Source organism: Protopterus annectens, chromosome 4.part0 (assembly GCF_019279795.1).
Source record: "Protopterus annectens isolate FY-2018-M chromosome 4.part0, PAN1.0, whole genome shotgun sequence".
Classification (NCBI taxonomy): domain Eukaryota; kingdom Metazoa; phylum Chordata; order Ceratodontiformes; family Protopteridae; genus Protopterus; species Protopterus annectens.
The window spans coordinates 1,821,683,870-1,821,707,807 of NC_056733.1; the positions used below are offsets into that span (position 1 = coordinate 1,821,683,870).

Genomic DNA, 23,938 nt, shown 5'->3' on the forward strand with positions numbered 1-23,938 from the left:
AAGCCTGTATAAGCAAGCACATCTCAACCGTTGGGTTTTAAATCTGACCCTATTCACTTCTTCCAGCTAGAACGCTGAAAAGTTCAAGCTCCTTCCTTTACCCATTATGCTCTAGGTCACCCTATACACCTCAGATCTTGTTTGATGCCCACAGACTTAAGAGTAGCAGAGAAACAAATAACAGAATCTGGGACTCAAAGGAACAGCAGTTCCTCCAATATCATTTGATCTTTCCAGGAGTAAAGCAAAGGAGGTGGTTGGTGGGAGGGAAGTTGAAGAATAAAAATGTAAAACACAGATGGAGCATTATGATGAGCTTTTATACCTGATGCTGTTATTTTCATTCATTCCTGAACTGTTGGGACAATGTCCCCAGCTACTTAAATCCCAGGATGATCCTAAGGATATTCCTGAGCACAGCTGACCCAAAGGCAGCTCTTCCCCTAGAAACCAGATCCAATTTGTAATGAACAATAAAGTTATGAGGATTAGCCCAAGCCAAGTTGCAGCTGCACAAACATCATTCAAGGAAGTCCTAGATAAAAAGGCCGAAGAAGTTGCCACATGCCTGGTGAATGGGCTTTAGGTTATTTTGATAAAGGCAAACCCATTTTTTCATAAACATAGGTAATAACAGTCAACCATTTAGCTAAGGTCACTTTAGAAACTGGTTTGCCTAATTTTGATTCAGAAAAAGAAAATAACAATTGTTCGAATTTCCTCAAATCTTTGGTTTTGTGAAGGTAAAACTAACAGTCTGTGAACATCTAACAGATGCAACATAATTCTCTTTTGTTTGAGAAATCAGGAAAGAAAGCTGGAAAGTTGGCAGCCTGATTGATATTAGATTTTACCACCACCTTAGATAGAAAGGAAGGATTGGTCCATAGAGATGCTCTATACTTCTGAAAAATTAAATAAGGAAGTTTAGAATAAAGAATGAAGTTCAGACACTCTTCTGGCAGAAGTAACAGTAAGAAGATGCTCTTCCATGTCAAAAATCTCAGCTCAGACTTAGCTGATAGCTCAAAGGGGGGTGGGTTAAGGCCTGAAGAACATTTAAATACCAAGGAGGAGTAGGATCATTTAGAAGAAAGGTCTAAGTAAATATGTTCCTCTTACAAAGGCTTTGCAAAGCCTAGAAGAAGCTAAGGTCAAATTACTCCTGTATGAAAGTTAGAAATTGCTCCTAATTGTATTCTGACAGTTGAGGAGCTAGCCCCTTCATTGAAAATTGTAGCTAAAAGTTTAAGAACTATAGAAAATGGTGCCAAAGAGAGATCTAAATTTGTGTGTGTCCAAAAACAATTTCCATTTACTTTTGTAAACTTTTCTAGTGGAAGCTTTGTGGGATGATAATAGAATGTGACATACAGGGGAGGAAAGCCTGGGCTGTCTAGCAAACAGAACTGCAGAAATCATGTGGTCAACTTGAGACCTGAAATGTTTGGATGAGTCATGTCTGTCAGGTGAGACAGTAGGTCTGGAGCGGGATCCAAAATCCAGGGAGGATGTAGAAAATGAGGCCAAAGGAATGGAAACCATCTAATGAGGCCCCGGCAATGAGGATACCTGTGCTCTTCAATCAAGTTGCTTTCTGTAGAAATTTGGTATTAGAGGTAATGGGGCTAGGCTTATAGGAGAATGGAGGGCCAACTGTGAAGTAGTAAGTCCCTTGGGACTCCTCACTGGGGATATTAGGGCAAAGAACCTGCTGTACTTGAGGGGAGAAGCAAATAGAATCCATTGACATAAAATCATCTTTGCCACATTAATATTGAGACCACTTGTGAAGCATTAAAAAGGACCTGCTTAACTTGCCTGCAATCACAGTGAACTTCCCCAGGATGTGCACTATCAGAAAGTGACTTGATGAAATCATCCATTGCCAGACTCTCAATTTCTTGACAAAGAGGTTAAGATCTGGTTCCTCCTTGTTTGTTGACATACCAAGACTACTGACATTGTCTGTCTGAACCTCACTAGTCCCGGTTGGAAGAGCATCTTGGAAGGTGTGCAATACTAGGACGACAGCTCTCATCTCCAGGACATTGATATGCATGTTGGCCTCTGCTGGGAACCATGTGCCTTGGGCTGTACTTCCCAAGAAGTGCCCCCCACCCAATCTGAGAGGCCACTGTGGCCTTGGGGTGAGACACAAAGGGAAAGCCTTCTTGTATTTGATTGGAATGGATCCATTATAGATGGTAATTTCTGCAAGCTTGTATTATTCTGACTTGACTGGATAAAGGTTGATGGAGAATAAACCATTGAGCTGACTGTCCATTGAAGGATCAATTGGTACCTTGGCAGCAGTACAAGAGTGACTGTCGCTGACATGGATCCCACGTCTTAGAGCATCAGACAAGCTGAAAGAGAAGAGGTTTGAATGATCTTTTTGACCTTGACCTGCAACGGGATTGTTTGAATCAGGGGCAAAGGGACAAAAGCTATTTGAGTGACAGTATTGAAGACAGCACCGAGGAATTCCAAAGTCCTAGATGGTTCAAGTGAGATATGTTGTATTTAACGGAAATCTCCAGATGAAAGCACAACTGGATTAAAGAAGTCCAGAGCTTGAATTAGTTTATGGCTGGTCGGAGCGGTTAAGAGCCAGTTTTCCAAATATGGAAACACTCAGAATCTCTGCAGTCTCAAGTGAGCTGCTACTACTGCCATACACTTAGTAAACTCCCTGGGGGCTGTGGTGAGACCAAAGGGCAGTGCTCTGAATTAGTAATGACTGGCTCCCAGCTGGAAGCATAGATATCTCCTGGACCATCTGTTCACTTTTATATGACAGTATGCATACTAAAAATCTATTGAGCACATCCAGTTATCCTTCTGCAGAAAAGGCAGAATAGACTAAACCATGACCATCTGGAATTTTGTATACTGCACTGATCAATTCAGTTTGCTGAGATCCAAGATTGGTCTCCAGTCTTTTTTGGCACTAAAAAGAATCTTGAATAAGTTTGGGACTCTTTCTGGTCTGGAGAAACTTTTTGGATGACTCCTTTTATTTTATTTAACATCTGTTTACTGGGAAAGTCTGACTAGGAATTAAGCCAATTTTCAGTGGAGGCCCTGGGAGAAATGCTCCAGACACGTGTCTTGTAACATGGGAGGAAACTGGATTACCCAGAGAAAACCCACACGAATGCAGGGAGGACATGCAGACTCCGCACAGAAGGCACTCCAGCCGAGAACTGAATTGGAGTACCTCTTGCTGTGAGGCAACAATGCTACCGCTGCACCATCCAGAGCACCTCATTTATTTCTAGTGCTGCTGCTACCCTTTGACTGGGTGGAACATCAGGGACTTGGTTTGATATGGGGGGGGTGGGAAAATGGTATTATATAACTTCGGATATTATCCTTCTCACCCATGTACCATTTGTAATTTCTAGCCAGGCTGTCTGGTGCAGGGATAAATGACCTCAGACTGCCTCCAGAGATGGACAGGAGTGCTGATAGGATCCGTCAGAGAAAGTATTCCTAGATCCTTGGTTGTGCGGACCACCTCTGCCACAGGGCTGGAGTCTTCCACTTGAGTTTCCCCGTCTGCCCCAGGGAGAACGACCTCCACGTGGATCTCGGAAGGGACCCTGGAATTTTCTGAACCACATCTTCTATGTGCCTCATTGTTTCCTAGAAAAAGTCTGTTGAAGGATTGAAAAACATACACGCAAAGCAGACAGGGTTTTCCACTCCTGCTCACTCCTAGACAGTGTCTTTTACTTTGGGGCCAAATAAGGAGGTTTCATCAAAGGGGTATTGACAAATGATTTGAAGGGTTCCACAAAGTCACATAAGTGCATCCAGGCATGTCTCCTTATGAAAATACCTGAACCCGTTGACCATGAGGTACTTTCAGCCACATGTGAGATGAACCTCATGGATGAATTTGAAATGGACTGAAGGGTAGCCAATTGCAAAGAAATAATACACTACCTCAGTGGATATGGTTCCTGGATATGGATTTGGAAAGTTCCTTGATCAAATTCCTCTGGAATCTTGTAAAATATACCAAATAATTCAGCGACCTGAAGGTGAAGTTTGCTGAAGCATAGACACGCCTTCCAGAACCTGTCCAATGCCCTAGACTCCCTGTTAGGGGGTGGACAGAGTAAATTTGCTCTATCAGTTCCTTCTTAGTGGCCACCACTATGGCCATGTCATCAGCGGGTATGCTTTTACTCCAGTGTGGTCTTATCATTAGGTGGTGCCAGGATCTTATCAGGTCTCTTACAGATTGGCTCAATCATCTCAGGCTCCTTCCATACCCATCCAGAGACCAAATTACTGAACTCACTGGCAGGTGTTGTCACCCAGGAGGAAGACGGTCCAGTTCCAACAGCCTCCAGGAACACAGACTCCTTTTTGGAAGGGTTATCAGGGGACCAACCACCCCTCTGCTTTAGGAGTTCTAAGATGCATCCAAATGAGGCATTGGGTGGTGATCTGGGGTACCCTTCCCCTTCAAAGTAGTGTTCTTGGTGACAGACACCTTTTGCACTTCCTTTCAAGGAACCTCCTCAGTAAGATGTTCTGGAGAGGTATTGGAAGATATAACCATACACTGCTGGGTGGTCTGGACTGGCTATCCCTGTGAAATGGATGACTGAGGCTCTGGATGCACAACTGAATGGGACTTGGGAATTGGTGCCGAAGAGGGTAGAGAAAACTGAACTCTTGGAAAAAGAGAAGGCTCTCTCCACTACCTCAAAGGCAGAATGCCTGGGAGAAAGAGAAACTGGAAGATCTGACAAGGCAGGCTTATTGACTGTCAGCTCCCTTCGCCCACAGGCAAACTACTTGAGGAGGAAGTCAGAGCCGAACTGTCTAGCTCCAAATTCTGAGGGGCAGAGATGGCTCCGACAACTTCAGAGCTGAATCCAACACCCCACAGCCAGCGCTGACACTTGACTCAGAAGTACTCTGTGCCAAACAGCTCAGACACACCACTGGAGTCGAAGATGCCAACATCTTCAGATCCAAGGCAGACTCCAGCATCTTCAGATCTGATGGCTCCAAAACTGAAGGTTGGATTGGAGAAGGAGCCAGTATCGGAGGTGTGGTACTAACAAGGGTCTCCAGACCCAATGGAGTTGGAGCCAGTAGAACTCCCATTTGTATACGTGTCCTAAGAAACTTCATCATCCTGTCCACATCAGGTCTGAATAAACTGGAAGACGGAATGGATGTAACTGTGCATGAGGGTCTTGAGTGGTAGTTATGAGATACCAAAAAGGTGATGGCAGCCAAAAAATAATAGTCTCTGACGATAACTATGGTGAATGGATCCAGGGTGATTTGTCATACCTAGGTCTTAGATCCAAAACAGTCTGATCTGGTTTCGGATCTGACTTTTTAACTTGTTTGACAGGAGGATCTGAGGACAGAGGCAAAGCAGCAGCCATTGTCAGATACAGAGATCTCTTATAAGATTCCTTTGATGAGAAGCTCCTTTTTTCTCTAACTTTTTAGGGGTTTGAGCCCCAGAGGCTGTATATGCAGGTTTAGAGGGTAGCAATGCCCTAAGAATGAACTTATTCTTACAGTCAGTTAAGGCACGGGAATTATACCTCTTACGAATGTCATAGTTGGAGGAGTCCAGGTGATAAGGCCTTAACAGTACGTGTACTTTGAGTGTACGTGTGAACTGGGAATACTGTTGCTGCAGGCCACTCCTTTTTTAAGCACTGAAGTTTTATCAGACATTATAATGCAGATATGAAGGTAATGAACAAGTTACAACTTTTGTTTGTAACAGAATAAGGAAAAAGGAAAAGAAATGACCAAAAATGACAAGTGTGAGACGTAGCAATAAAAAGTACTATATAGGGACAGGATACCAATGATTGTAGTGAAGAATACTCTAAGAGTAAAGGGAAAAAGTTGTAACCTTAGATTAACAAGAGTTAAAGGGAGGATAACAATGATAATTATATAGGAAAAATGGCTAAAATCACAAAAAAACTGTTAAGGCTCACTTTGTGACCTACATCTGAATGTTATGGTGGCAAATGAGATCTGAGGGATGTAGGGTGACTAGGGCATTAAGGATAAAGGGAGGTGCTTGAGAGTTTCAGTGTTCTACAATATGGAAGAAATGGCCAAGTCAGATCTGAGGGTCAGATCCGAACCCAACAGTTGAGAAATAAATGAAAATGGCAACATCAGATCACTTGTTATGACGACAAAGTAGATACAGTCTGCTTATTAAGGAAACAGATACACCCTCAAGTACAGATCCAAACCTAGTAGAAGAGAACAGCAAACCAATGAAAATGTTCTCTTTACCTACGTTATGAGCTTCACATCATCTTCCCACTGGCTCGGTGTCATTTCACCCACACCATGTGCCACATGTTACGATAACAATATTGTATTATCCTTCTGTTTTTTAAAAATTGACTGTAAAGCATGTAGAATGTCTCTCATACAACTTCCTGATAAACTAGACAGCAATAACCCCTGATTTATCCAGCGCAGTAGATTTTTCCAACCCCATCATTGAGGACCTCCTATCACAAATACTTGTTTCAGCCTGTTATCTTTTCCAGGACACACTACTACCTTTACTATTGTAATCTAACTTCGGTCTGATTTTGAGAATTACAATGCAAGTTTCTTAATCTGTAGTATCTGAAATTTGTATATCATTCAGATCTGATGTTCCCAATTTTTTTTCTTATTTTTATGCTTCTGCACTTTAAAGCTACAAAGTTCCTTTCCTTCAAGGTCTTCTAATATATTGTTGATGTTTGACATCCTCTCTTCTTCATGCAGATTTATTAACTTTTAATGGAGCAATAACATACAACACAAATAATCTTTGAAATGTATTAACATGATGTTTGTTTTTGACAGAAACATATTCAATGTAGATACACTGGGAGCACTGTTCAAACAGCCTACTGTAAATCAAGATAGATAGAGTGACAGATCTGTCATGACACCAGGTTAAATATCAGGTGCTGAATTTCTCTAACTTGGTATCATGGTACAATGTTTAGTTCTAAATAAGTTAGGATACAAAATAAAAATGTTTCTGCATCTTAACTTATACAGAAACTAATTCTTTCTGTTCTATCAACTACATGGACACTTGGATACTGCCTATGAATAAAAACACAAATACCTTTTTAAATAAAACTGATAAATGAAGAATCTAGTGGGTTTTTGAAGTGTATGTTAAATTAAAAACTGCAGAGAATAAGAGCATTCCTGGAAATACCTGCAAAACAGGAATAACAAGATAAAAAAAATCTTTAAAAAAAAAAAAAACAAAATCCAGGTGACGTAGAGAGACTTAATGCACATAAAACAATCTAAACTTGCAAACATATGGAAAAATATATACAGATAACCTTGCAAATCATTTGTACAGGACATATGCGGAATGATTACTATAAGAGGTAGCCATTCAAAATGTTATATGCATATCTTTTACATGCAAGTCCATAACCATGTAGCAACATAGCAATATCCATTGAACAAATACACATACATGGATAGGTCTACACAGTTGTGCAGGCATACAGTTATGTATATTCAACAAGCCATGCAAAAGGATACAGCTGCACCTGTATTTAGTGCCACACATGGACAATTACCACTGCAAATGTACAACATAACACGGTAAATACCAGCATATGTTGGCATACCCCTATAGCACTCTATCACTGTGCTTAAAGCCAAAAGTTTATTGACTGGCTCCCCATACCTCATACTCGTGATAGAAATCTTTGTAGCCTCCCTTCAAAACATACAGCTCTGGGTAATAGAGAACTGGGTATTCATTTAAGCTCCGATCTTCTTCCCTCAGGAAACGGCACCTTTCAGTAAAATTCAAAACACAGCATCAGTACTACTAAACTTTGAAAATAAAACAAGTTATTGGATAACTATATAAAACTGGGCACTAGTGCATTCTAATATGGGGAACATTTACTCAACTTTGGGCAAAGTAGTTTGCCATAATGTTATAGTTACCAATATAACCATTATATACAATCCTGAAAAGTTATAACCTAGAAAGTCTTAACACGTTGAACGTTTTATTTTCTTTAAAATGCAACTCAGATGTACAGTTTCTCTAGTAAACAGTACTTTTTAGTTAAATATCATGAAACATGCAAATACAATAACTGTAGAAACTACAGCAAAACTAGAGTGGCAGAATGTATTAAACACCCTAATGAAATGCAGGTTATGAACACAGTGCTCACCTGAGCTACTAAGTCTGCTGTGAATGATGGGGACCTTACCAGCAAGTGTCGAACCAAGGGCCTTTTAAAATTAACTGCGGATTGCCTTCCTAGACAGAAGGAACTTAGAATCTCATGCAGTAAATCGTCTACTGAGAGTCCATGTGTTGTAAGAGTCAGTATTCTTGTAAATTTGCCTTAGTCTGTACCAAACTTCCCCTCCAGACTGTATTAAACTACTGATATCTGTCCACGAGGGCAGTGCTTTCATGTCTTCAGGCTGCCTCACTCCCTACAGTAGGTTCCCCATCAACTATGCAAAAATACCATTACCCTTATAATTAAGGACGTGACAGAAAACTAGCACATGACAAGATTGCAGAAGAGCAGCAGGAGAAAGGTGGCAGGAAATCAAAAGAACTGTTGCAAGAGATGTACTCAAAAGACCAAAGTTTATGACCAGTACATTACAACCATTACTTTAAATGTTAAGTGCATTACTTATGAAAGCTTTCCAAGCAGTTTTTCAAAGAACACAGAAGGCAGCAGAGAAATACTAGAAGACAGAAATGGGTCTTCCACAGACTAAGATGTCACAGTACAGTTTTACAAAAGAAAGCTCCGCTTTGGGGAAAAATAACCATTTTTATAATTCCTGGGTGAACATGTAGGCCAAACTGAATGCTAAGAGCTCTTCCAAAGCAGATGTTTCTAAGAATGTAAAAAATAGTCATAAACCCCGGTAGACTGGCCCTTAACTGTACTTGACAAAGATTCACCATATTTTTATGAAGATATACAGTACTTTATCAGATTAGTTAGGTCCTGCTTAAACTACTTGGTTTCCCTCTTTCCACTTTGCAGAGTGAACAAAGCTGAGAATTTTTCTAAAGTGCGTTTGTCCTATCCCAGTATTAAAGCAGTCCACAAACACCTATCCAGTGAAAAAGCTCCATCACAACAGCTTCACTTAGAATATAAAACTGTGAAATGACTCAGTTAAGATTAAGGATGGGCATTATTTAAACGGAACATTGTCAAAGGAAAACGTACATTTCTTAAATTCTTCGAAGGGATGCCCATTGGAAGTCTCCCAGATTAAATCATACACTGCAGCAGCCTTAAGGGTGGCAAAGCAAGCTTTTTGATAACAGAAAAATGTTGTTCCTTCGGCTTTTCCAGGTTAGGGGTCGCCACAGTGGAACTCCCGGTCCGCTAATGATTGGCAATAGATTTTCATGGTGCCGAGGTGACAGCTCGACGCCCAACCTTCAACAAAGGCACGCCCATTCACACGTCTTTCAAATGTGGATACTAAAATGGATGTAGAGCTCCAAAGAGTGGTTTGAAATGGGCAAGATATCACAGGAAAGCCCATTAAAGATGCCATTGCTATGTGAAGACTACTATAACAGATAATTTGAAACTTTATCTATGTTAACCCATAAAAGAAACATTTTGAATAAATAGTGTAAAATTATGTTAGCACATCTGTTTCCTAAACAGACTTTATCTGCAGCTTCTGGAACTTCTCAGATTTAAATGCTATTGACAATCCATCTGGCAAGGAAAGTGCAAAACCTGGAGAAGAGGGTGCAGTATAATTCACTTTTCCATAGGGAGCAGGCTTAGTTTCATATAGACTTGGAGGAACTAGTGCAGGGGATGTCTTTCTCCAGCAAACAGAAAAAATCTGCACAGACACCAAGACATGCATATGAAAAAGCAAATGAAAAGTACAGTTTTGTACCTACCATAAATGTAGATGTTCGAGTGTACACCCTGCTGCAGTCATCACACTTGGGTTATCCTGTCGTCAGGCGGTCCCGCAGTCGGCCGGAATTCCAAAGTCTTGGTCCGGCATTGGTTGCTGTCGCTTCTTCCCTGACGTCAGTGTGCCAGGGGTATATATAATGCATCCGACGCCATTTTCTTCAGTTTTTCTTGCCCCAGATGTCAGGTGCCCCCAAAAAGGTGGTCAGTAATTAGTACCAATTTATGAAGTTTTTAGCACAAACACAAAATCCCTCTAGCTATAAGCAAATACATCAGGAAGGTTTTGTAGAGATATAGTCAGATCAGAGGGGATGGAGGGGGAGGTAACCTGGACGGCAGCAGGGTGTACACTCGAACATCTACATTTATGGTAGGTACAAAACTGTACTATGTTCATCGTGTTACCCTGCTGCAGTCATCACACTTGGGTAGAATCCCAAAGCTAAGGATGGGTGGAGGATTCATAGAGGGTTAGAGGAGGCTAGAAGGCCCTGCAGAACTGCAGTGGCGAAGCCAGCTCTAGTCTTAGAGTAAAGTGGTAGTGTTTGGTAAAGGTGTGTACTGAACTCCAAGTTGCAGCTTCCAAAATCTCCTTGGTTGGAACCCCCCTGAGGAAGGCTGTAGATGTAGCAGTTGCCCTGGCAGAGTGGGGCCTAATGGTAGCAGGAACTGGTTTTCCATGATGGGTATAGCAAAAACGAATGCAATGTCCTATCCATCTGGAAATGGTTTGTTTTGATATAGCCTTCCCTTGTGAAGCTATAGCATAGGATACAAAGAGCTGGTCAGATTTCCTGAAAACCTTAGTTTTATCCAAGTAGTAACGAAGTTGCCTGTGAATGTCCAAGGAATGCAGGAGTCTTTCTCCTTTGTTCTGTGGATTTGGGAAAAAGGTGGGTAAGTGGATGGTTTGATTTAGAGCCACACTGGAAACCACCTTAGGCATGAAGGAAGGATTAGTACCTAGAGAAACTCTGTCTTGATGGAAAATGAGGAAAGGTTCCACTGCCATTAGTGCCTGCAGCTCTGAGACTCTTCTAGCTGAAGGTATTGCTAGCAGCAGGGCAGTCTTCCATGATAGAAACTGTAGATCGGCAGAGAAATCTGGTTCAAAGGGAGGAAGCGTAAGTTTTTCCAGAACAAAATTGAGGTCCCATGTTGGTGTAGGTGCTCTCCTGGGGGGGGGGGGTCTAATGTTTTTTGCCCCTCTGAGGAACTGCCTTAGAAGTGGATGTGAAAATAAGGGTGGATCCGTGTTGTAGTGGGCTGAAATAGCTGATGCATGGATTTTAATGGAAGAAATAGAAAGTCCTTTGTGCAACATTTCAGTTAAATACTGTAGAATCTGAGGCATGTGAGGCTGAAGTGTGTTTTGGCCTTTAGCTTGGTTCCAGGCGCAAAATCTTTTCCATTTGTCCGAGTAGGCCTTCCTGGTGCTGGGACTCCTAGCTTCCAGAAGAACCTCCATAACTGCTTGTGAAAGAGGAGCTGGCTGGATGCTTAGTTGATTTGCCATGCAGCCAGATTTAAGGTTTTGAGCTGGCTGTGTATAATCCGATTGTTTTGCTGTGTGAGCAAATGAGCAATTTGTGGCAAAATCCAAGGTGGGCCTTGGGCCATATTCCTTAATAGTGGGTACCAGTGCTGGCGTGGCCAGTCTGGGGCTATGAGTATCAGTCGTGGTCTCTCCTTTCTGATTTTCAGTAGCACCTTTGTGAGGAGAGGCAATGGAGGGAAGGGAAGGCATATACTGTCAGGTTTTTCCAACTGAATGAGAGTGCGTCCACTTTCCAAGCTTGATGGTGAAGTGTCCTTGTACAAAATTTTGTTAGCTGATAGTTTTGGGGGCTGGCAAACAGGTCTATGTCTGGAAGGCCCCATTTTTGAGTTATCATTGCAAATACTTGTGGATCCAGCTTCCACTCGTGGGGATCCATGATGTTTCAGCTGAGGTCGTCTGCCAAAGTGTTCTTTTTTCCTGGCAGCAATTGAGCTTGTAACTGAACTTGGTAAGCCAGTGCTGTGTTCCACAAGGTCATAGCTTGTCTGCATAGGGGGTAGGAGTGTGTACCTCCTTGTTTGTTTATGTACCACATTACTGTGGTGTTGTCCGTCCGTATTGTAAGTTGTCCTGGATGTAATAGGTTCTTGAAGGCTGTCAGAGCATTCTGTACAGCTAGCATCTCTTTTTGATTGATGTGGAGGATTGCTTTGATCTGCAGTCCATATGCCTTGAACGTACTGTCCTGCCATGTGTGCCCCCCAGGCATAGTCCGATGCATCTGTTGTCATAGTTTGCCTGGCTGGGGGCAAGGTGAAAGGCTGACCCTTGTTGAGGTGACATGCCTGTGACCACCATAGAAACTCCTGTTGTAGGCAGGGAATGAGAGATATCATTGTGTCCAAGCTGTGGCTATGTTGAGACCATACACTTTAGGTACCACTGTAATTTCCTCATATGCAGCTTTGCAAATGGTATTAGTAGTATGCAAGATGCCATAAAGCCCAAGGCCTGCAGAATTTTTCTTGCAAGGAGTAGGGCCATTGTTTTGAAATACTGAGTCAGTTGTAGTTTGTCTGGCGTCAGATAAGCCTTCTGGGCCCATTGTATTCAAGCTGGCACCCAGGAATGTCATATTTTGTGAGGGTACTAGTTTTGATTTCTTTTCATTTACTGTGTACCCCAGGCAACTTTGAAGATGTTTTACAAAAGCCAGATGTCATAAGAGGATGTCCTTGCTTTCTGCTTGAATGAGGCAGTCGTCCAGGTATGGATATATTTGAATTCCTCTTTGTCTGCAGTATGCAATTACTGGTGCCAGGCATTTTGTGAAGACCCTGGGCGCAGTAGATGAGCCAAAGGGCAGTGCAGAGAATTGGTAATGGGTTGAACCTGCAATGAAATGGAGGTATCTTCTGCAACTTTGTCTGATAGGCAGGTATGCCTCCTTGAGGTCCAACGTTACTAGCCATGCTTTCTTGCCCAACATGGGAAGAAGCTGCTGTAGTGTTAGCATCTTGAATTTTGGTACTTGTAAGAAGGGGTTTAGAATTGAAAGGTCCAGAATTGGTCTCCAGGCATTGTCCTTTCTGGGGACTAGAAAGAGTCTTGAGTAAAATCCTTGGCCTTGCTCTTGGGTAGGTACCAATTGAATGGCTCTCATATCCATGAGAGCTGTAATTTGTTTTTGTGCCTCTGCCCATTGATTTTGTGGCAGGTTTGGCATTCCTCTTTTCATTGGCAAGGTGTGGAAATGGAATCTGTATCCTCGTGAAATTATGTCTAGGACCCATTTGTCCTTTGTGACAATGTGCCAGTTGTCTGAAAAAGGTGAGAGCTTTCCTCCCAAGGGAGCTGCCAAGAGACTGTTCCTTGGCCAGATGAGGCGCAAGTCATTGAGTTTGCCTTCTGGTGGATTGGGGCCTGTCTTCTCCTCCCTTCTGTGTTGCAGTGCCCCAGTGTCGAGGTTTGTATTGGGCTTGTGGTTGTCCTCTGCCTCTTGGACGTCTGTATTTACCCCTCTGTGGTCTGTCGGTAGCTGAAAAGGACCAATTTTTAGTTGGCCAATTTCTGCTGAAGCGAGGGGGCTGTACCTGTAGAAAATCTTTGACTGTCTGCATAGATTTTGCCTTATCCTCCATTTTCTTTAAGACTTCTTCTGCCTTAACTTCAAATAGAATATCCTGCTGTAAGGGAGAATCTAGAAGCTTTGCTTTAACATGATCTGGCAGAGTTTGTTCCTTTAACCAAGCATGTCTACGTATAACAGACCCAGTGACAGCTGCTCTGCAGGAAGCCTCCAAAGAATCAAAACCACATTGTAAAGTATGTTTTCCCACCTGTTCAGCTGCATGCAACAGATCCTGCATTTCTTTCAATTCAGACTGTTGAGGGAGTGTGCTCATTTTTTGTTTTAGCTGAGACATGAGAAATTGCTGATATTTTAGCATGTGAAATTGGCAATTTAGTGCTCTCATAGCTAGAGTGGCTGAGGTGTAAACCTTCTCCCACCTGTCTAGTGCTCTGGAGTCCCTTTCAGAGGGTGCAGGATTTTTTGCCATAGAAGCCTTAGCCCCTTTGGGACCCTGGGAGATAGTCTCTGGATAGCAATAGGACTTTTATAAAGGAATTTGTGTGAATTAGGCACTCTATAGTATCTGCCTGGTTTGGCTGGAGCAGGAGGAAGAGAATCTGGGTTCAAACTAGATTCTAAGTAAACATCATCCACAATGTCTAAAACTGGGAGGATGGCAAGTGGTCTGTGCTGGGGGAGTAAAAGAAACTCTCTGAGCCTTTTCTTTGAGTCAGAGTAGTCCTGACCTTCCCAGTGAAAATGTTCCCTCATAGTGTGTAAAGTATCCCCAAAGGAGTAGTCTTCAGGAGGAGAAGCTGAGGGTATAGAATCCTCAGCATCAGAAACTTCATAAGGGGAGAAGGAGTAATGCTGGTCCCCAGAGGAACCTGAGGAAATAGACACTTGATCAGAGGAGGCATAATCTTCCTCTTGTCTAGGCCTTTTGTCAGGTGGGGGTTGGGAACCCCTGATTAAAGAGATCAAATCTTCAGCCATTTTAAGCATCTGTTTCTTAGGCATGGGGCCTTGAACTGGAGACTGCAGTGCAGTCTTTTTAGGTTTAATAGGAGTCTTAAGCTTAGGATACTTTTTTTATGGTAAGCGTCGTCGGTCTGAAGACGCCTTCAGAAACTGAAGGAGTTTCTGCAGGACCGATATCTCTTTCTGCAGAGTCGTCTGTAGGGGCTGAACAAAATGGCTGCATCGGCCAAGCACTCTCCGCCAAAAGCTCCGAAGCAGTCTCGGGTGCCAAATCTGCGGTAGTCAAGGACTGCGTCAGAGCCTCACTGAAGACCAGTGAACTGGAGACTGATCCAGCCGAGGCCTCGGAGTCTGGCTTGGGCCTAGGCTGTCTGTCCTTATCCTTGCGTTTTTTGTGCACGCCAGTAGTCGGTTGCTCCGACGGCATTGTGTAATTAAATTTTCTACCGAAATAGTGTCGTGCAAAATCAAAGCGTCTTTTTATAGTACGCTTATTAAACCTAGCACAAAAACAACAACCAGTGACGTCGTGGTCTGGGCCTAGGCAAGGTATGCAGTAAGAGTGAAAATCCTTATGAGGTATTTGCTTCCCACAAGAAATACAATTATTAACTTTTTCTGACATCGGTCTGAGGCAAGAAAAGTTTCCCCAATGGGGTACTTAGCTTTATTGAAGACTTCAGATCTGAAATTCGATTTTGAAAATCTCAGGAGTCTGCCGACCGGCACTTGCGAACTGCTTCTGCTTCGGGCACCACGCGGCAAGAAAGACTGAAGAAAATGGTGTCGGATGCATTATATATACCCCTGGCGCACTGACATCAGGGAAGAAGCAATAGCAACCGACGCCGGACCAAGACTTTGGAATTCCAGCCGACTGCGGGACCGCCTGATGACAGGATAACCCAAGTGTGCTGACTGCAGCAGGGTAACGCGATGAACATCAGTCCATTACCACAGGTGTATGCAAAAACATCCATCTACAATGCTCCCTAAAATAGCAAACCATTTGCAAGGCCTGAAATCCCTATCCTACCTAGGATATTGAACTCTGTGCTTAAGAAATTCACAGCAGGCTTACTTTACCCACTATGTAATTGCACTGATCAAAACAGACCTTTCCTAAGCCATTCTCAAATGTTGAAAATTTCCTTGTAAAAGGATTTTGATTCTCTCTTGCTGGTTTATGGGTTCAGGTTCATAGGTGTGTACTAGGCTAATGGTCCTGGAGCCTTTAAAGCCTAGCCCATAGAAGTGCCCTGGCATTGTGCCGCCCAACGTTAGTTCCCAGTGCATCTAGCAAGTGATTCTGATGATGCCTAGGATTTGAAGGTGAAAGAGCAGAGTCACGAATAAAGCTGGTACTCTTTACTGCCACTGTGCTGTTTTTTTCCACGTTTTTTATTTTTTATGTTTGATTTTATTAGTGATTTTCGCCCCTAGTGAGGTGGAATTTGTGTGTTGCATTGTTCATTATATACAGTCATTCACTAACAAATTAGCTTCTGATTGGCCCCATTATAAATGTTCATTCAAACCTGGTGGGAAAAGCCCTCTCAATTTGATCATCCACTTTTTCTTTGCATACAAAATGGAATGCCATCCAGCTTTCTGGGATCTATTACCCACTATTTTATCTATAACAGTAAATTTAAATATTGCTGCCGGGTGTTTAGATGAATGTTTGTATAATGCATTACTGGCCCTCCTATTCCTGATGTCACTCATCTGCTCCTTAATACGCAATCTAACTGTTCGGCATTTTATGTGGGACAAATCTCCAGACCCCATTAGATGTCCGATGTTTTTTTTTTAACACTGAGGAAGAATATCACTAGCCGAAACCGGTCTGTTTCTTTCTGTTGTTCTAACAGTTTATCTATATGATTTATACGACTTAATAAAGGGTCATTGGCACTGTATCACAGTTTGGTGGCTCATTTTGTTGTTTGATATCATTCATTGGAGCAGTGCAATTGCCTAACGCACAGGGGACTTTGTTGGCTGTAACACTTCCTTTCCTTGCTGTGGGTCTGTGATGTGCTGCATGCTCAGGTCAAGTGTACCTGAGGTGCTTCAATTGGAGTTACTTTTTATATAGAGTCCTGGATGGTGGTTATTTTTTGGCCCTACTACTATTTTTTTTATCTTTTTCTCCAAAAATACAAGGATCTATTGATGTATATGTGACTGTGGTGTCTTATAACCTTCGTTTTTGCTTGAAGGCGTGCAACATGTTCGGTTGGGCCTAAGGGAACCGTGATACCTGTTTTAATGCATAGTAAGTGTACATTCTAACGGTTTCTTTTTTGTTGGGAGGTCTTTACCTCTTCGTCTGATCTTATTTTGATTTGAAACTGTCAGCAATCTGTAGTGTGCGAGGTTTTGGGTATGAAGTCCTGTTTATGGGGCTGTTATTCATCATAACTGTTTTCCTGCATAGTGACGAGCAGTGATTTTGCTGACTCAATTACATGCTCCATTTAGGGAAGTGTTGGTGGTGTATGATTGGAGGTGGTGCCGAACATTTCTAACAGCTTTTGGATTAAGAACGATGTCTTTCTGATCGAGCTGGATGCCAAGCCAGAAGGATTAAGCAATAGTTTTTATTTATTAATCTTGCCCCTGGTTTCGGACTGTTGGTTACTTCATTTTGGGTGTATGTTCGTGGCTGTTGCTAAACGAGAAGGACAATGACATCTCGCCATCAAGTATCCACAGGACTTTGTATACTTTTATTGATTTGAAATGACCATACTTTTCATCATATATTTGGGAATTATCATTTGGATCCATATTGAACAGTTTTCATGACATTGGGGGCTTCAACACGGCCATTCATATGTTTTGAATGGCTATATTTGCAGAAGTTACTGCTTTGTTTTAGACTGTGTGATATATTTAATTATATTTTACACAATTTAGGTAAAGTGCATATGTGCATGAGTCGCTTGATACTGTTTTCCCTTTTAAGGCTTTGTACCAATTATATTTTCCCTATGTTGGTTAGAGCTTTTTACGCTTGGTGGAACTAATCTACTGATATCATTGGTTTATTTATGAATACCAAGGAACAGAAAAGTGGATAACTTTGTTGATGTTGATGGTGAATTTATGGGGAAATGCAGACCTAACTATATATTTTCTAATAGGATTTGATCAGCATGTATAAATTCTTCCTTTGATATTATTCAGGGATTGTGGTGAACCAATGAGTAGAGATTTAGGGGATATCAGTAACCTTTATAAATATAGTCATTCTAATCATTTTTGGTTTGCACCCTCCAATATACCTACAAGGAACACACTTTGATCTCTCAAATGTCCATATCACATGTTGAATAGGATGATTATATGACCTGTGGGATTTCCTGCTTATTATTGACCACTAATCTTTGGTGCCTTTGGCAGAGGCATTCTGTGCAAGGGGTTGCATTTTTCAGGCAGGCTTTTTTCCAGTGGTACTACTGGCAATTGGGGAGTGATCCTGATTTCAATAGAATCTGAATAAAAATTGTTGTGCTCAACAAATAAAATTCAATTGTTAGGAATTTAAGGACCAATATTTCTTATATATTATATTACCAACTTTATTGGTGGAATTTGTGTATGAATGAATGTCATGCTATATTTGGTTGGAAACTGTGGACATACTGCCAATGGTGGTTCAAACTGAATAGAGGCAAGGGCTATTATGGTCCACTTACTAATTTGATGCTATAAATTGTTATAGTGGCATGGCCTCAAACTCTTGTTTAGCTATAACAAGGGTTTTTGTGTTATACAATTTTAGATGAATCCTCTTTATTGAATACGGGCCAATTGGTTTGAAGGAATATAATACCTCTTGTCAAGGGGTCCTCTTTCAATACTGGTTTTGATAATCGTTGATACAATATTTTTCATTGTAATATATGTATGGACGCAGCATTGCCTGGAGTTTATTTCCTGTGGTTGGCTGTATGATCTGTTGGCAAGGGCTATTATTGTCCATATCTGAATTTACTGGATATTTTTTAGGAATACTATAGGATAAGATCTTATTGGTCCTACCAACTACTTGATTTTTATATATATTTTTTTTGTTGGATCACTGGTATTTCTAATTGCTTTATACATTTTAGAACCCCCCCCCTATTGCCCGAGTCACTACTGAGAATTGTTTGATCTTTTCAACCTACATAAATGGATCTTACTCAGATATTGTTGGGGTTATCCGCAGATAGGGAGGTCCTTGCTGTCTTTGGCGTGGGTGACAGCACCAGGAGAGGTGAGGGGACCACAAATGTGAGCCCTGAGACTGTGAGGCCCTTTTCTCTAAATTAAAGAAGAGCATGACATCGCTCAGGTCCAGTGTTTGGCATCTGCGTCTTTTTAAGGCGTATTTGGCAAAGAGCATCTCCCCAAGGGGGTTGAGAATTAAAATACAACCATTAGTCAGTGAAATAGACAGTGAATTGTCCCAGCAGTTGGCAGCCATTCAGCAACAGGCATCCATGGGGGTTTGTCGAGGTTTTAGCCACTTACCATAACCGAATAATTGATAGGGATATTATGGAAATTACCAAATTGTGTGAACAAACAAGGGTTTTTGAGGGGGAATCCTTTTATATGACATGCCTTAATAAATTGGGTAAGGATCTCCTGAATCTAGGACAACTAAAGGAGAGAAAGGTTTGGAAATTCCAATGGGATTAGGAGGATTATGAGAAGGGGAAACCCTTCAGTGTCAACAGACATATCAGATTTGAGGGGGGGCAATAGTAAAACAATCAAACGTAAGTGACCCAGATCCATTTAAAAAAAAAAAAAAAAACGATCTACTGGGGATACATCAGCAGAGGATTCCTCCTCAGCCAATGACCTGGACATGCAGCACAACCCAGGCTCCCCCAGCCCAAAAAGAGCTAACACTACTACCCCTTTAGGCCCTATAAAAGGGCAGGGAGAAAACATAACAGGAATAAGCAACATGGAAAGGTTATTGACTCAAAAGTGAATGTATGCTCTAATTCCAATGTGTTGAGCATCTCCCATGCCACTTTGATGCACAGACCAATCTCCTCAATAAAGGCCCTAACTTTATTCCAGCTTTTTTGTGTCAGAGGACATTTTGGCTCAGGATGTTACTGCTTTTTGCAGATTATTGAACTTGAAGTTGCGTTTTAATGATTGTGTTATGTCTAATGTTGGTCAAGAATTTACTTATAACAAATCCAAATTTGTTCCATCTATGAATCAGTGTTCAGTCATTTCAGACTTCTATTCTCAGAGATTTACATTATTATTCCAGGGACTTCATTTGTCGACCAAACAATCTCTCAAAGATTGAGATAGATACTATAAGTGAATTAGAAAATAATAAGGAGATTGTTATTCTTTCAGCTGACAAGGGCGGAGTAGTGGTGGTCATGAGCTGGGACAAATATGATGCTGAAGCCCAAAAACAACTAAAGGACAGGAGACACTAAACACATAATCACACAAAAACATACTCGGAGGCTCTAAATAAAGATCTGCCTAAGCAGCAGAGACCTCCAAAGCAGACACCCAAGCAACCACTACCCCAAAACAAAACACGTGCAACACATAGCTCACAAAGCCAGTGTGCCAAACAGTCACAGCCCTTAAGGCTAAACAACACACCTGATACACTTGTAATAGGTGACTATCGTCAGGCACACTGACGTCCCACTCACCAGGCTGGAGAAGGTCACGGTGAGCAGCCTGTCGGGCGCTAGGATCCGCCACATAACACAAGCACTCAGGTCACTCCAAGGCAAGTACAAATATGACTCAATCATTGTCCATGCTGGTGTGAATGACCTGAGATGTACCTCCCTGGACTACATGAAGAGAGACAGAGGAGCTCTCTGAGCATGTAGCCCAGGCCGGTATGACCCTGACCTTGAGTAGCATCTTACCCTCACCAAGAATGATGCCACAATATGAAGACAAGATGATCAATTTCAACAATTGGCTTAAGTACTGGTGTCATTCAAAGGGGATACAATGCCTCTCAGCCTGCAATGATATGCTCGACAAGCCACTATGCTTCGCTAGGGACGGCTTGCACCTGTCACCCGTGGGCTTTCGGATATTGGCAAAGGCTCTTGCTACCCCCATAGTGCCTTTTTTAGGCAAGGCTCAAAAGACAAACCCACCTCCATAGGTATCACAAGGGATAAGAAACTAAGAGTAATGCTACTCAATGCCAGAAGTCTAAACCTCAAGATGCACGCACTTGAAACTCTCCTTAGCATGGAGAACATAGATATCTGTGCAGTAACAGAAACCTGGTTCAGGGTTCCCGAGAGCACCCCAGCACTACCAGGTTATACCTCATACCATGCTTTTCGGCCCCAAAACTTGGACCGAACCACAAAAGGAGGGGGAGTATCGATATTCATCAAAGATACCCACACCTCCAGGTTGATGGCAAGGCACGAAGCATCAGAGACTATCCATGTGCAACTAACAGTGGGTAAAACTGCCTTCCAGTTTATAGCCTGCTACAGACCACCCTCCCAAACCCAGGAACCCCACTCGGCCTTCCTGAGAACACTGGAATATATGAAGGTCTCTCCAAACACCATTATATTGGGCGACTTCAACTACCCAAACATAGACTGGGAGCATTACTCTAGCTCCAACACCCTAGCCCAAAGGTTCCTAGAATTCATAAACTCAGATGCTATGGAACAACTTGTTACCACTTCCACAAGAGGGGAAAACATACTGGACCTGATCACCAACATGGGGACTCTATGCTCCAGACCAGAAGTGTATCCCTCACTGGTAAGATCAGACCATAAATTGATCTCACTGGATATTCAAATCCCGACCCCACCCCCTGCCCAGAAAACCACAGTGAAAAACTTCTCTAAAGCAAATTTCACTCTCCTCAAAACTGAGGTGGAATCCTTCAAAGCCCCTGGGCCTGTGGAAAATACGGCCCCGACTGCAGAATCCTTTATAAATGCATTCTATGAACACCTTCAGGAATGCATGGATCATGCAATCCCAAATAAAACCAAGACCCAATCCTCCAAAGGCAGACGTCCTGTCTGGTGGACCCCAGCCATAAACAAACTATACAACAGAAGGAGGAAGCTACTACATTATAGAGCAAAATCCCAAAAAGGGAAGGTATCTCTGATCAGTATTAGCAAAAAACTAAGGGCACTCATAAAATCATCTAAAGCCAGCTTCGAGAGAAAAATTGCACTGGACACTAAGGATAATCACAAGGCTTTCTTTAGTTATGTTAGGAACCTGGGTGGGAATTCCCAGATATGCTCAGAATTAGTCCAAAATGACAAAAAAATACACTGAATCCATAGACATTGCCAACATCCTAGCTGACAGGTTCAGCGCAAAATTCCCCCCCCCCCTCCCCACCAAAAGGGCAAATATCTATCCCAGCAGAGTGCTGCCCCCCTGACATCTCAGATGCTCAGGTAAGAGCCGCCCTCTCCAAAGCAAAAAACACAGCATCAATGGGACCAGATGGTGTCCCGGGCTGCGTCCTACATGAACTCCAAGAAGAGCTAAACCCAAACATAAAACTACTGTTCAATCTCAGCCTTACTACAGGATATGTACCCAAAGAGTGGCATACAGCAACAGTGGTCCCTCTCCACAAAGGTGGTGCCTCAATGGATCCTGGAAACTATCGCCCCATAAGCCTGACTAGCTTGGTCTGCAAAGCTATGGAAAGGATCATCATGGGCCTCATAAATAAAGATATTGGGGACCTACAGACACTGGATCCTACCCAGTTCGGCTTTGTTAAGGGCATCCACCGACTAAGCGCTTTCACCTAAAAACTCTGATGATGCCTTTTTAGGTGAAAGCGCTTAGTCGGTGGATGTTTTGTCATTAAATCATTCCTGGTTTTTCATTGTTGGTCCTGGTATTCTGTTTCACAGTTGTTGCCTTTTGTGGTTTTCAGATCGAGATAGGCTGTATGTACTGCCGTATCTTCATCCACAGCCCTGGTGACTGACTCAAAGTCAACCAAGTTGAGTAGTTGTGAGCTCCCATTCACAAAGCCAAATTGTGTGAGGTCTAGAGTATGGAGATTTCCTATATCTTTGTTAATCGGTTCCATGATGATGCACTCCACATCTTTACATATCAGACTAGTCAGGCTAATGAGGCGATAATTCCAAGGCTCTATAGTCGATCCCCCTTTATGGAGAGAGATGACTGTAGCAGTACACCATTTGGTAGGGACAAAGCCTGAGGTGAGGCTGTGACTAAACAGGGCAAACAGATGTGGTGCCAGTTCACTTTATCGTTCATGTAGAAAACAACCAGGGATATTACCGGGTCCCATGGAAGCTGTATTCTTGGCCTTGGACAATGCAGCTTAAACTTGTGCTGCAGTAATGCTGGGTGCATGGCATTCTTCCGGTATTTTGATTGGTCCTTTGAGGGGGGAGGCGTAAAGATGGCACTGAATCTGTCAGCCAGTATGGTGGCAATATCGGTTGGCTCAGTATAGGATGTACCATTGTGCACTAACTCAGAGCAAATCTGGGTATTGCTGTGGAGGTTCTTGATATAACTATAGAAGGCTTTGTGATTATTTTTACTGTCTGCCGCAATTCTACCTTCAAAGCTGGCTTTGGAGGATCTGATGAGGGATTTAACTTTTTAAGGCTAATAAGGGAGTTTTTTCCAGTCTTAGGACTTCATCTTTTTCTGCAACAGTTTCTTCTTTCTGTTGTAGAGTTTATTAATGGCAGGGTCCACCAGATTGGTTTCTTTTTTTTTTTTGGAGGAGAGCACCTTGGTTCCGTTGGGTATGGCTAGTTACATGCATTTATGTCCATTTGTACAGTGCATTGGTGTATGATTTAGAAGTCATGCAGCTATTTTCCACTGGTATGGGTGCCGTGAAATTCACCACCTCTGTTTTTAGGAGCCCAAAGTCAGCTTTGGGGAAGAATGTAAAGTGAGAGTCTAGGGACATGGTTGGGGACCTATAGCAGGCTATGACCTAGACCGCCGTCTTACCCAGTGTCAGTTGTACCTGAAGTATCTCAGATGCATTATGTTGGGCCACTAGTCTGGAGGTGTGTACATCCTTTACGAATATGCAGACACCACCCCCTTTGGAACTTTGGTCCATGTTTTAGGGCCAAAAGGTGTGGAATGAGTTATAGCCTGGTAGCACAGGGCTGCTTTCTGCCACTTTAAACCAAGTCTCTGTTACAGCACAAATGTCAATGTTCTCCATGAGGGAGTGCATCTTGAGATTTAGACTTCTAGCGTTGAGCAGCAAGACCCTCAGATTGCATTTATTTATAGCTATTATGGTGGTGATTTTGTCTTTGGAACACTGCCTAAAAAAGGCACTATAGGGGTGGCAAGAGCCTTAGC

At 42.4% G+C, this 23,938-nt stretch overlaps 1 protein-coding gene across 1 annotated transcript in view; it reads right to left on the reverse strand.

Moving 5' to 3' along the window:
• CDC25C (cell division cycle 25C) overlaps positions 1-23,938 on the reverse strand; it is a 1,649,736-nt gene that overhangs the window by 110,510 nt on the left and 1,515,288 nt on the right. Inside the window, exon 16 of the mRNA XM_044069511.1 lies at positions 7,733-7,844. Coding sequence (XP_043925446.1) covers positions 7,733-7,844 — 112 coding nt within the window. The remainder of the gene's footprint in view (positions 1-7,732; positions 7,845-23,938) is intronic.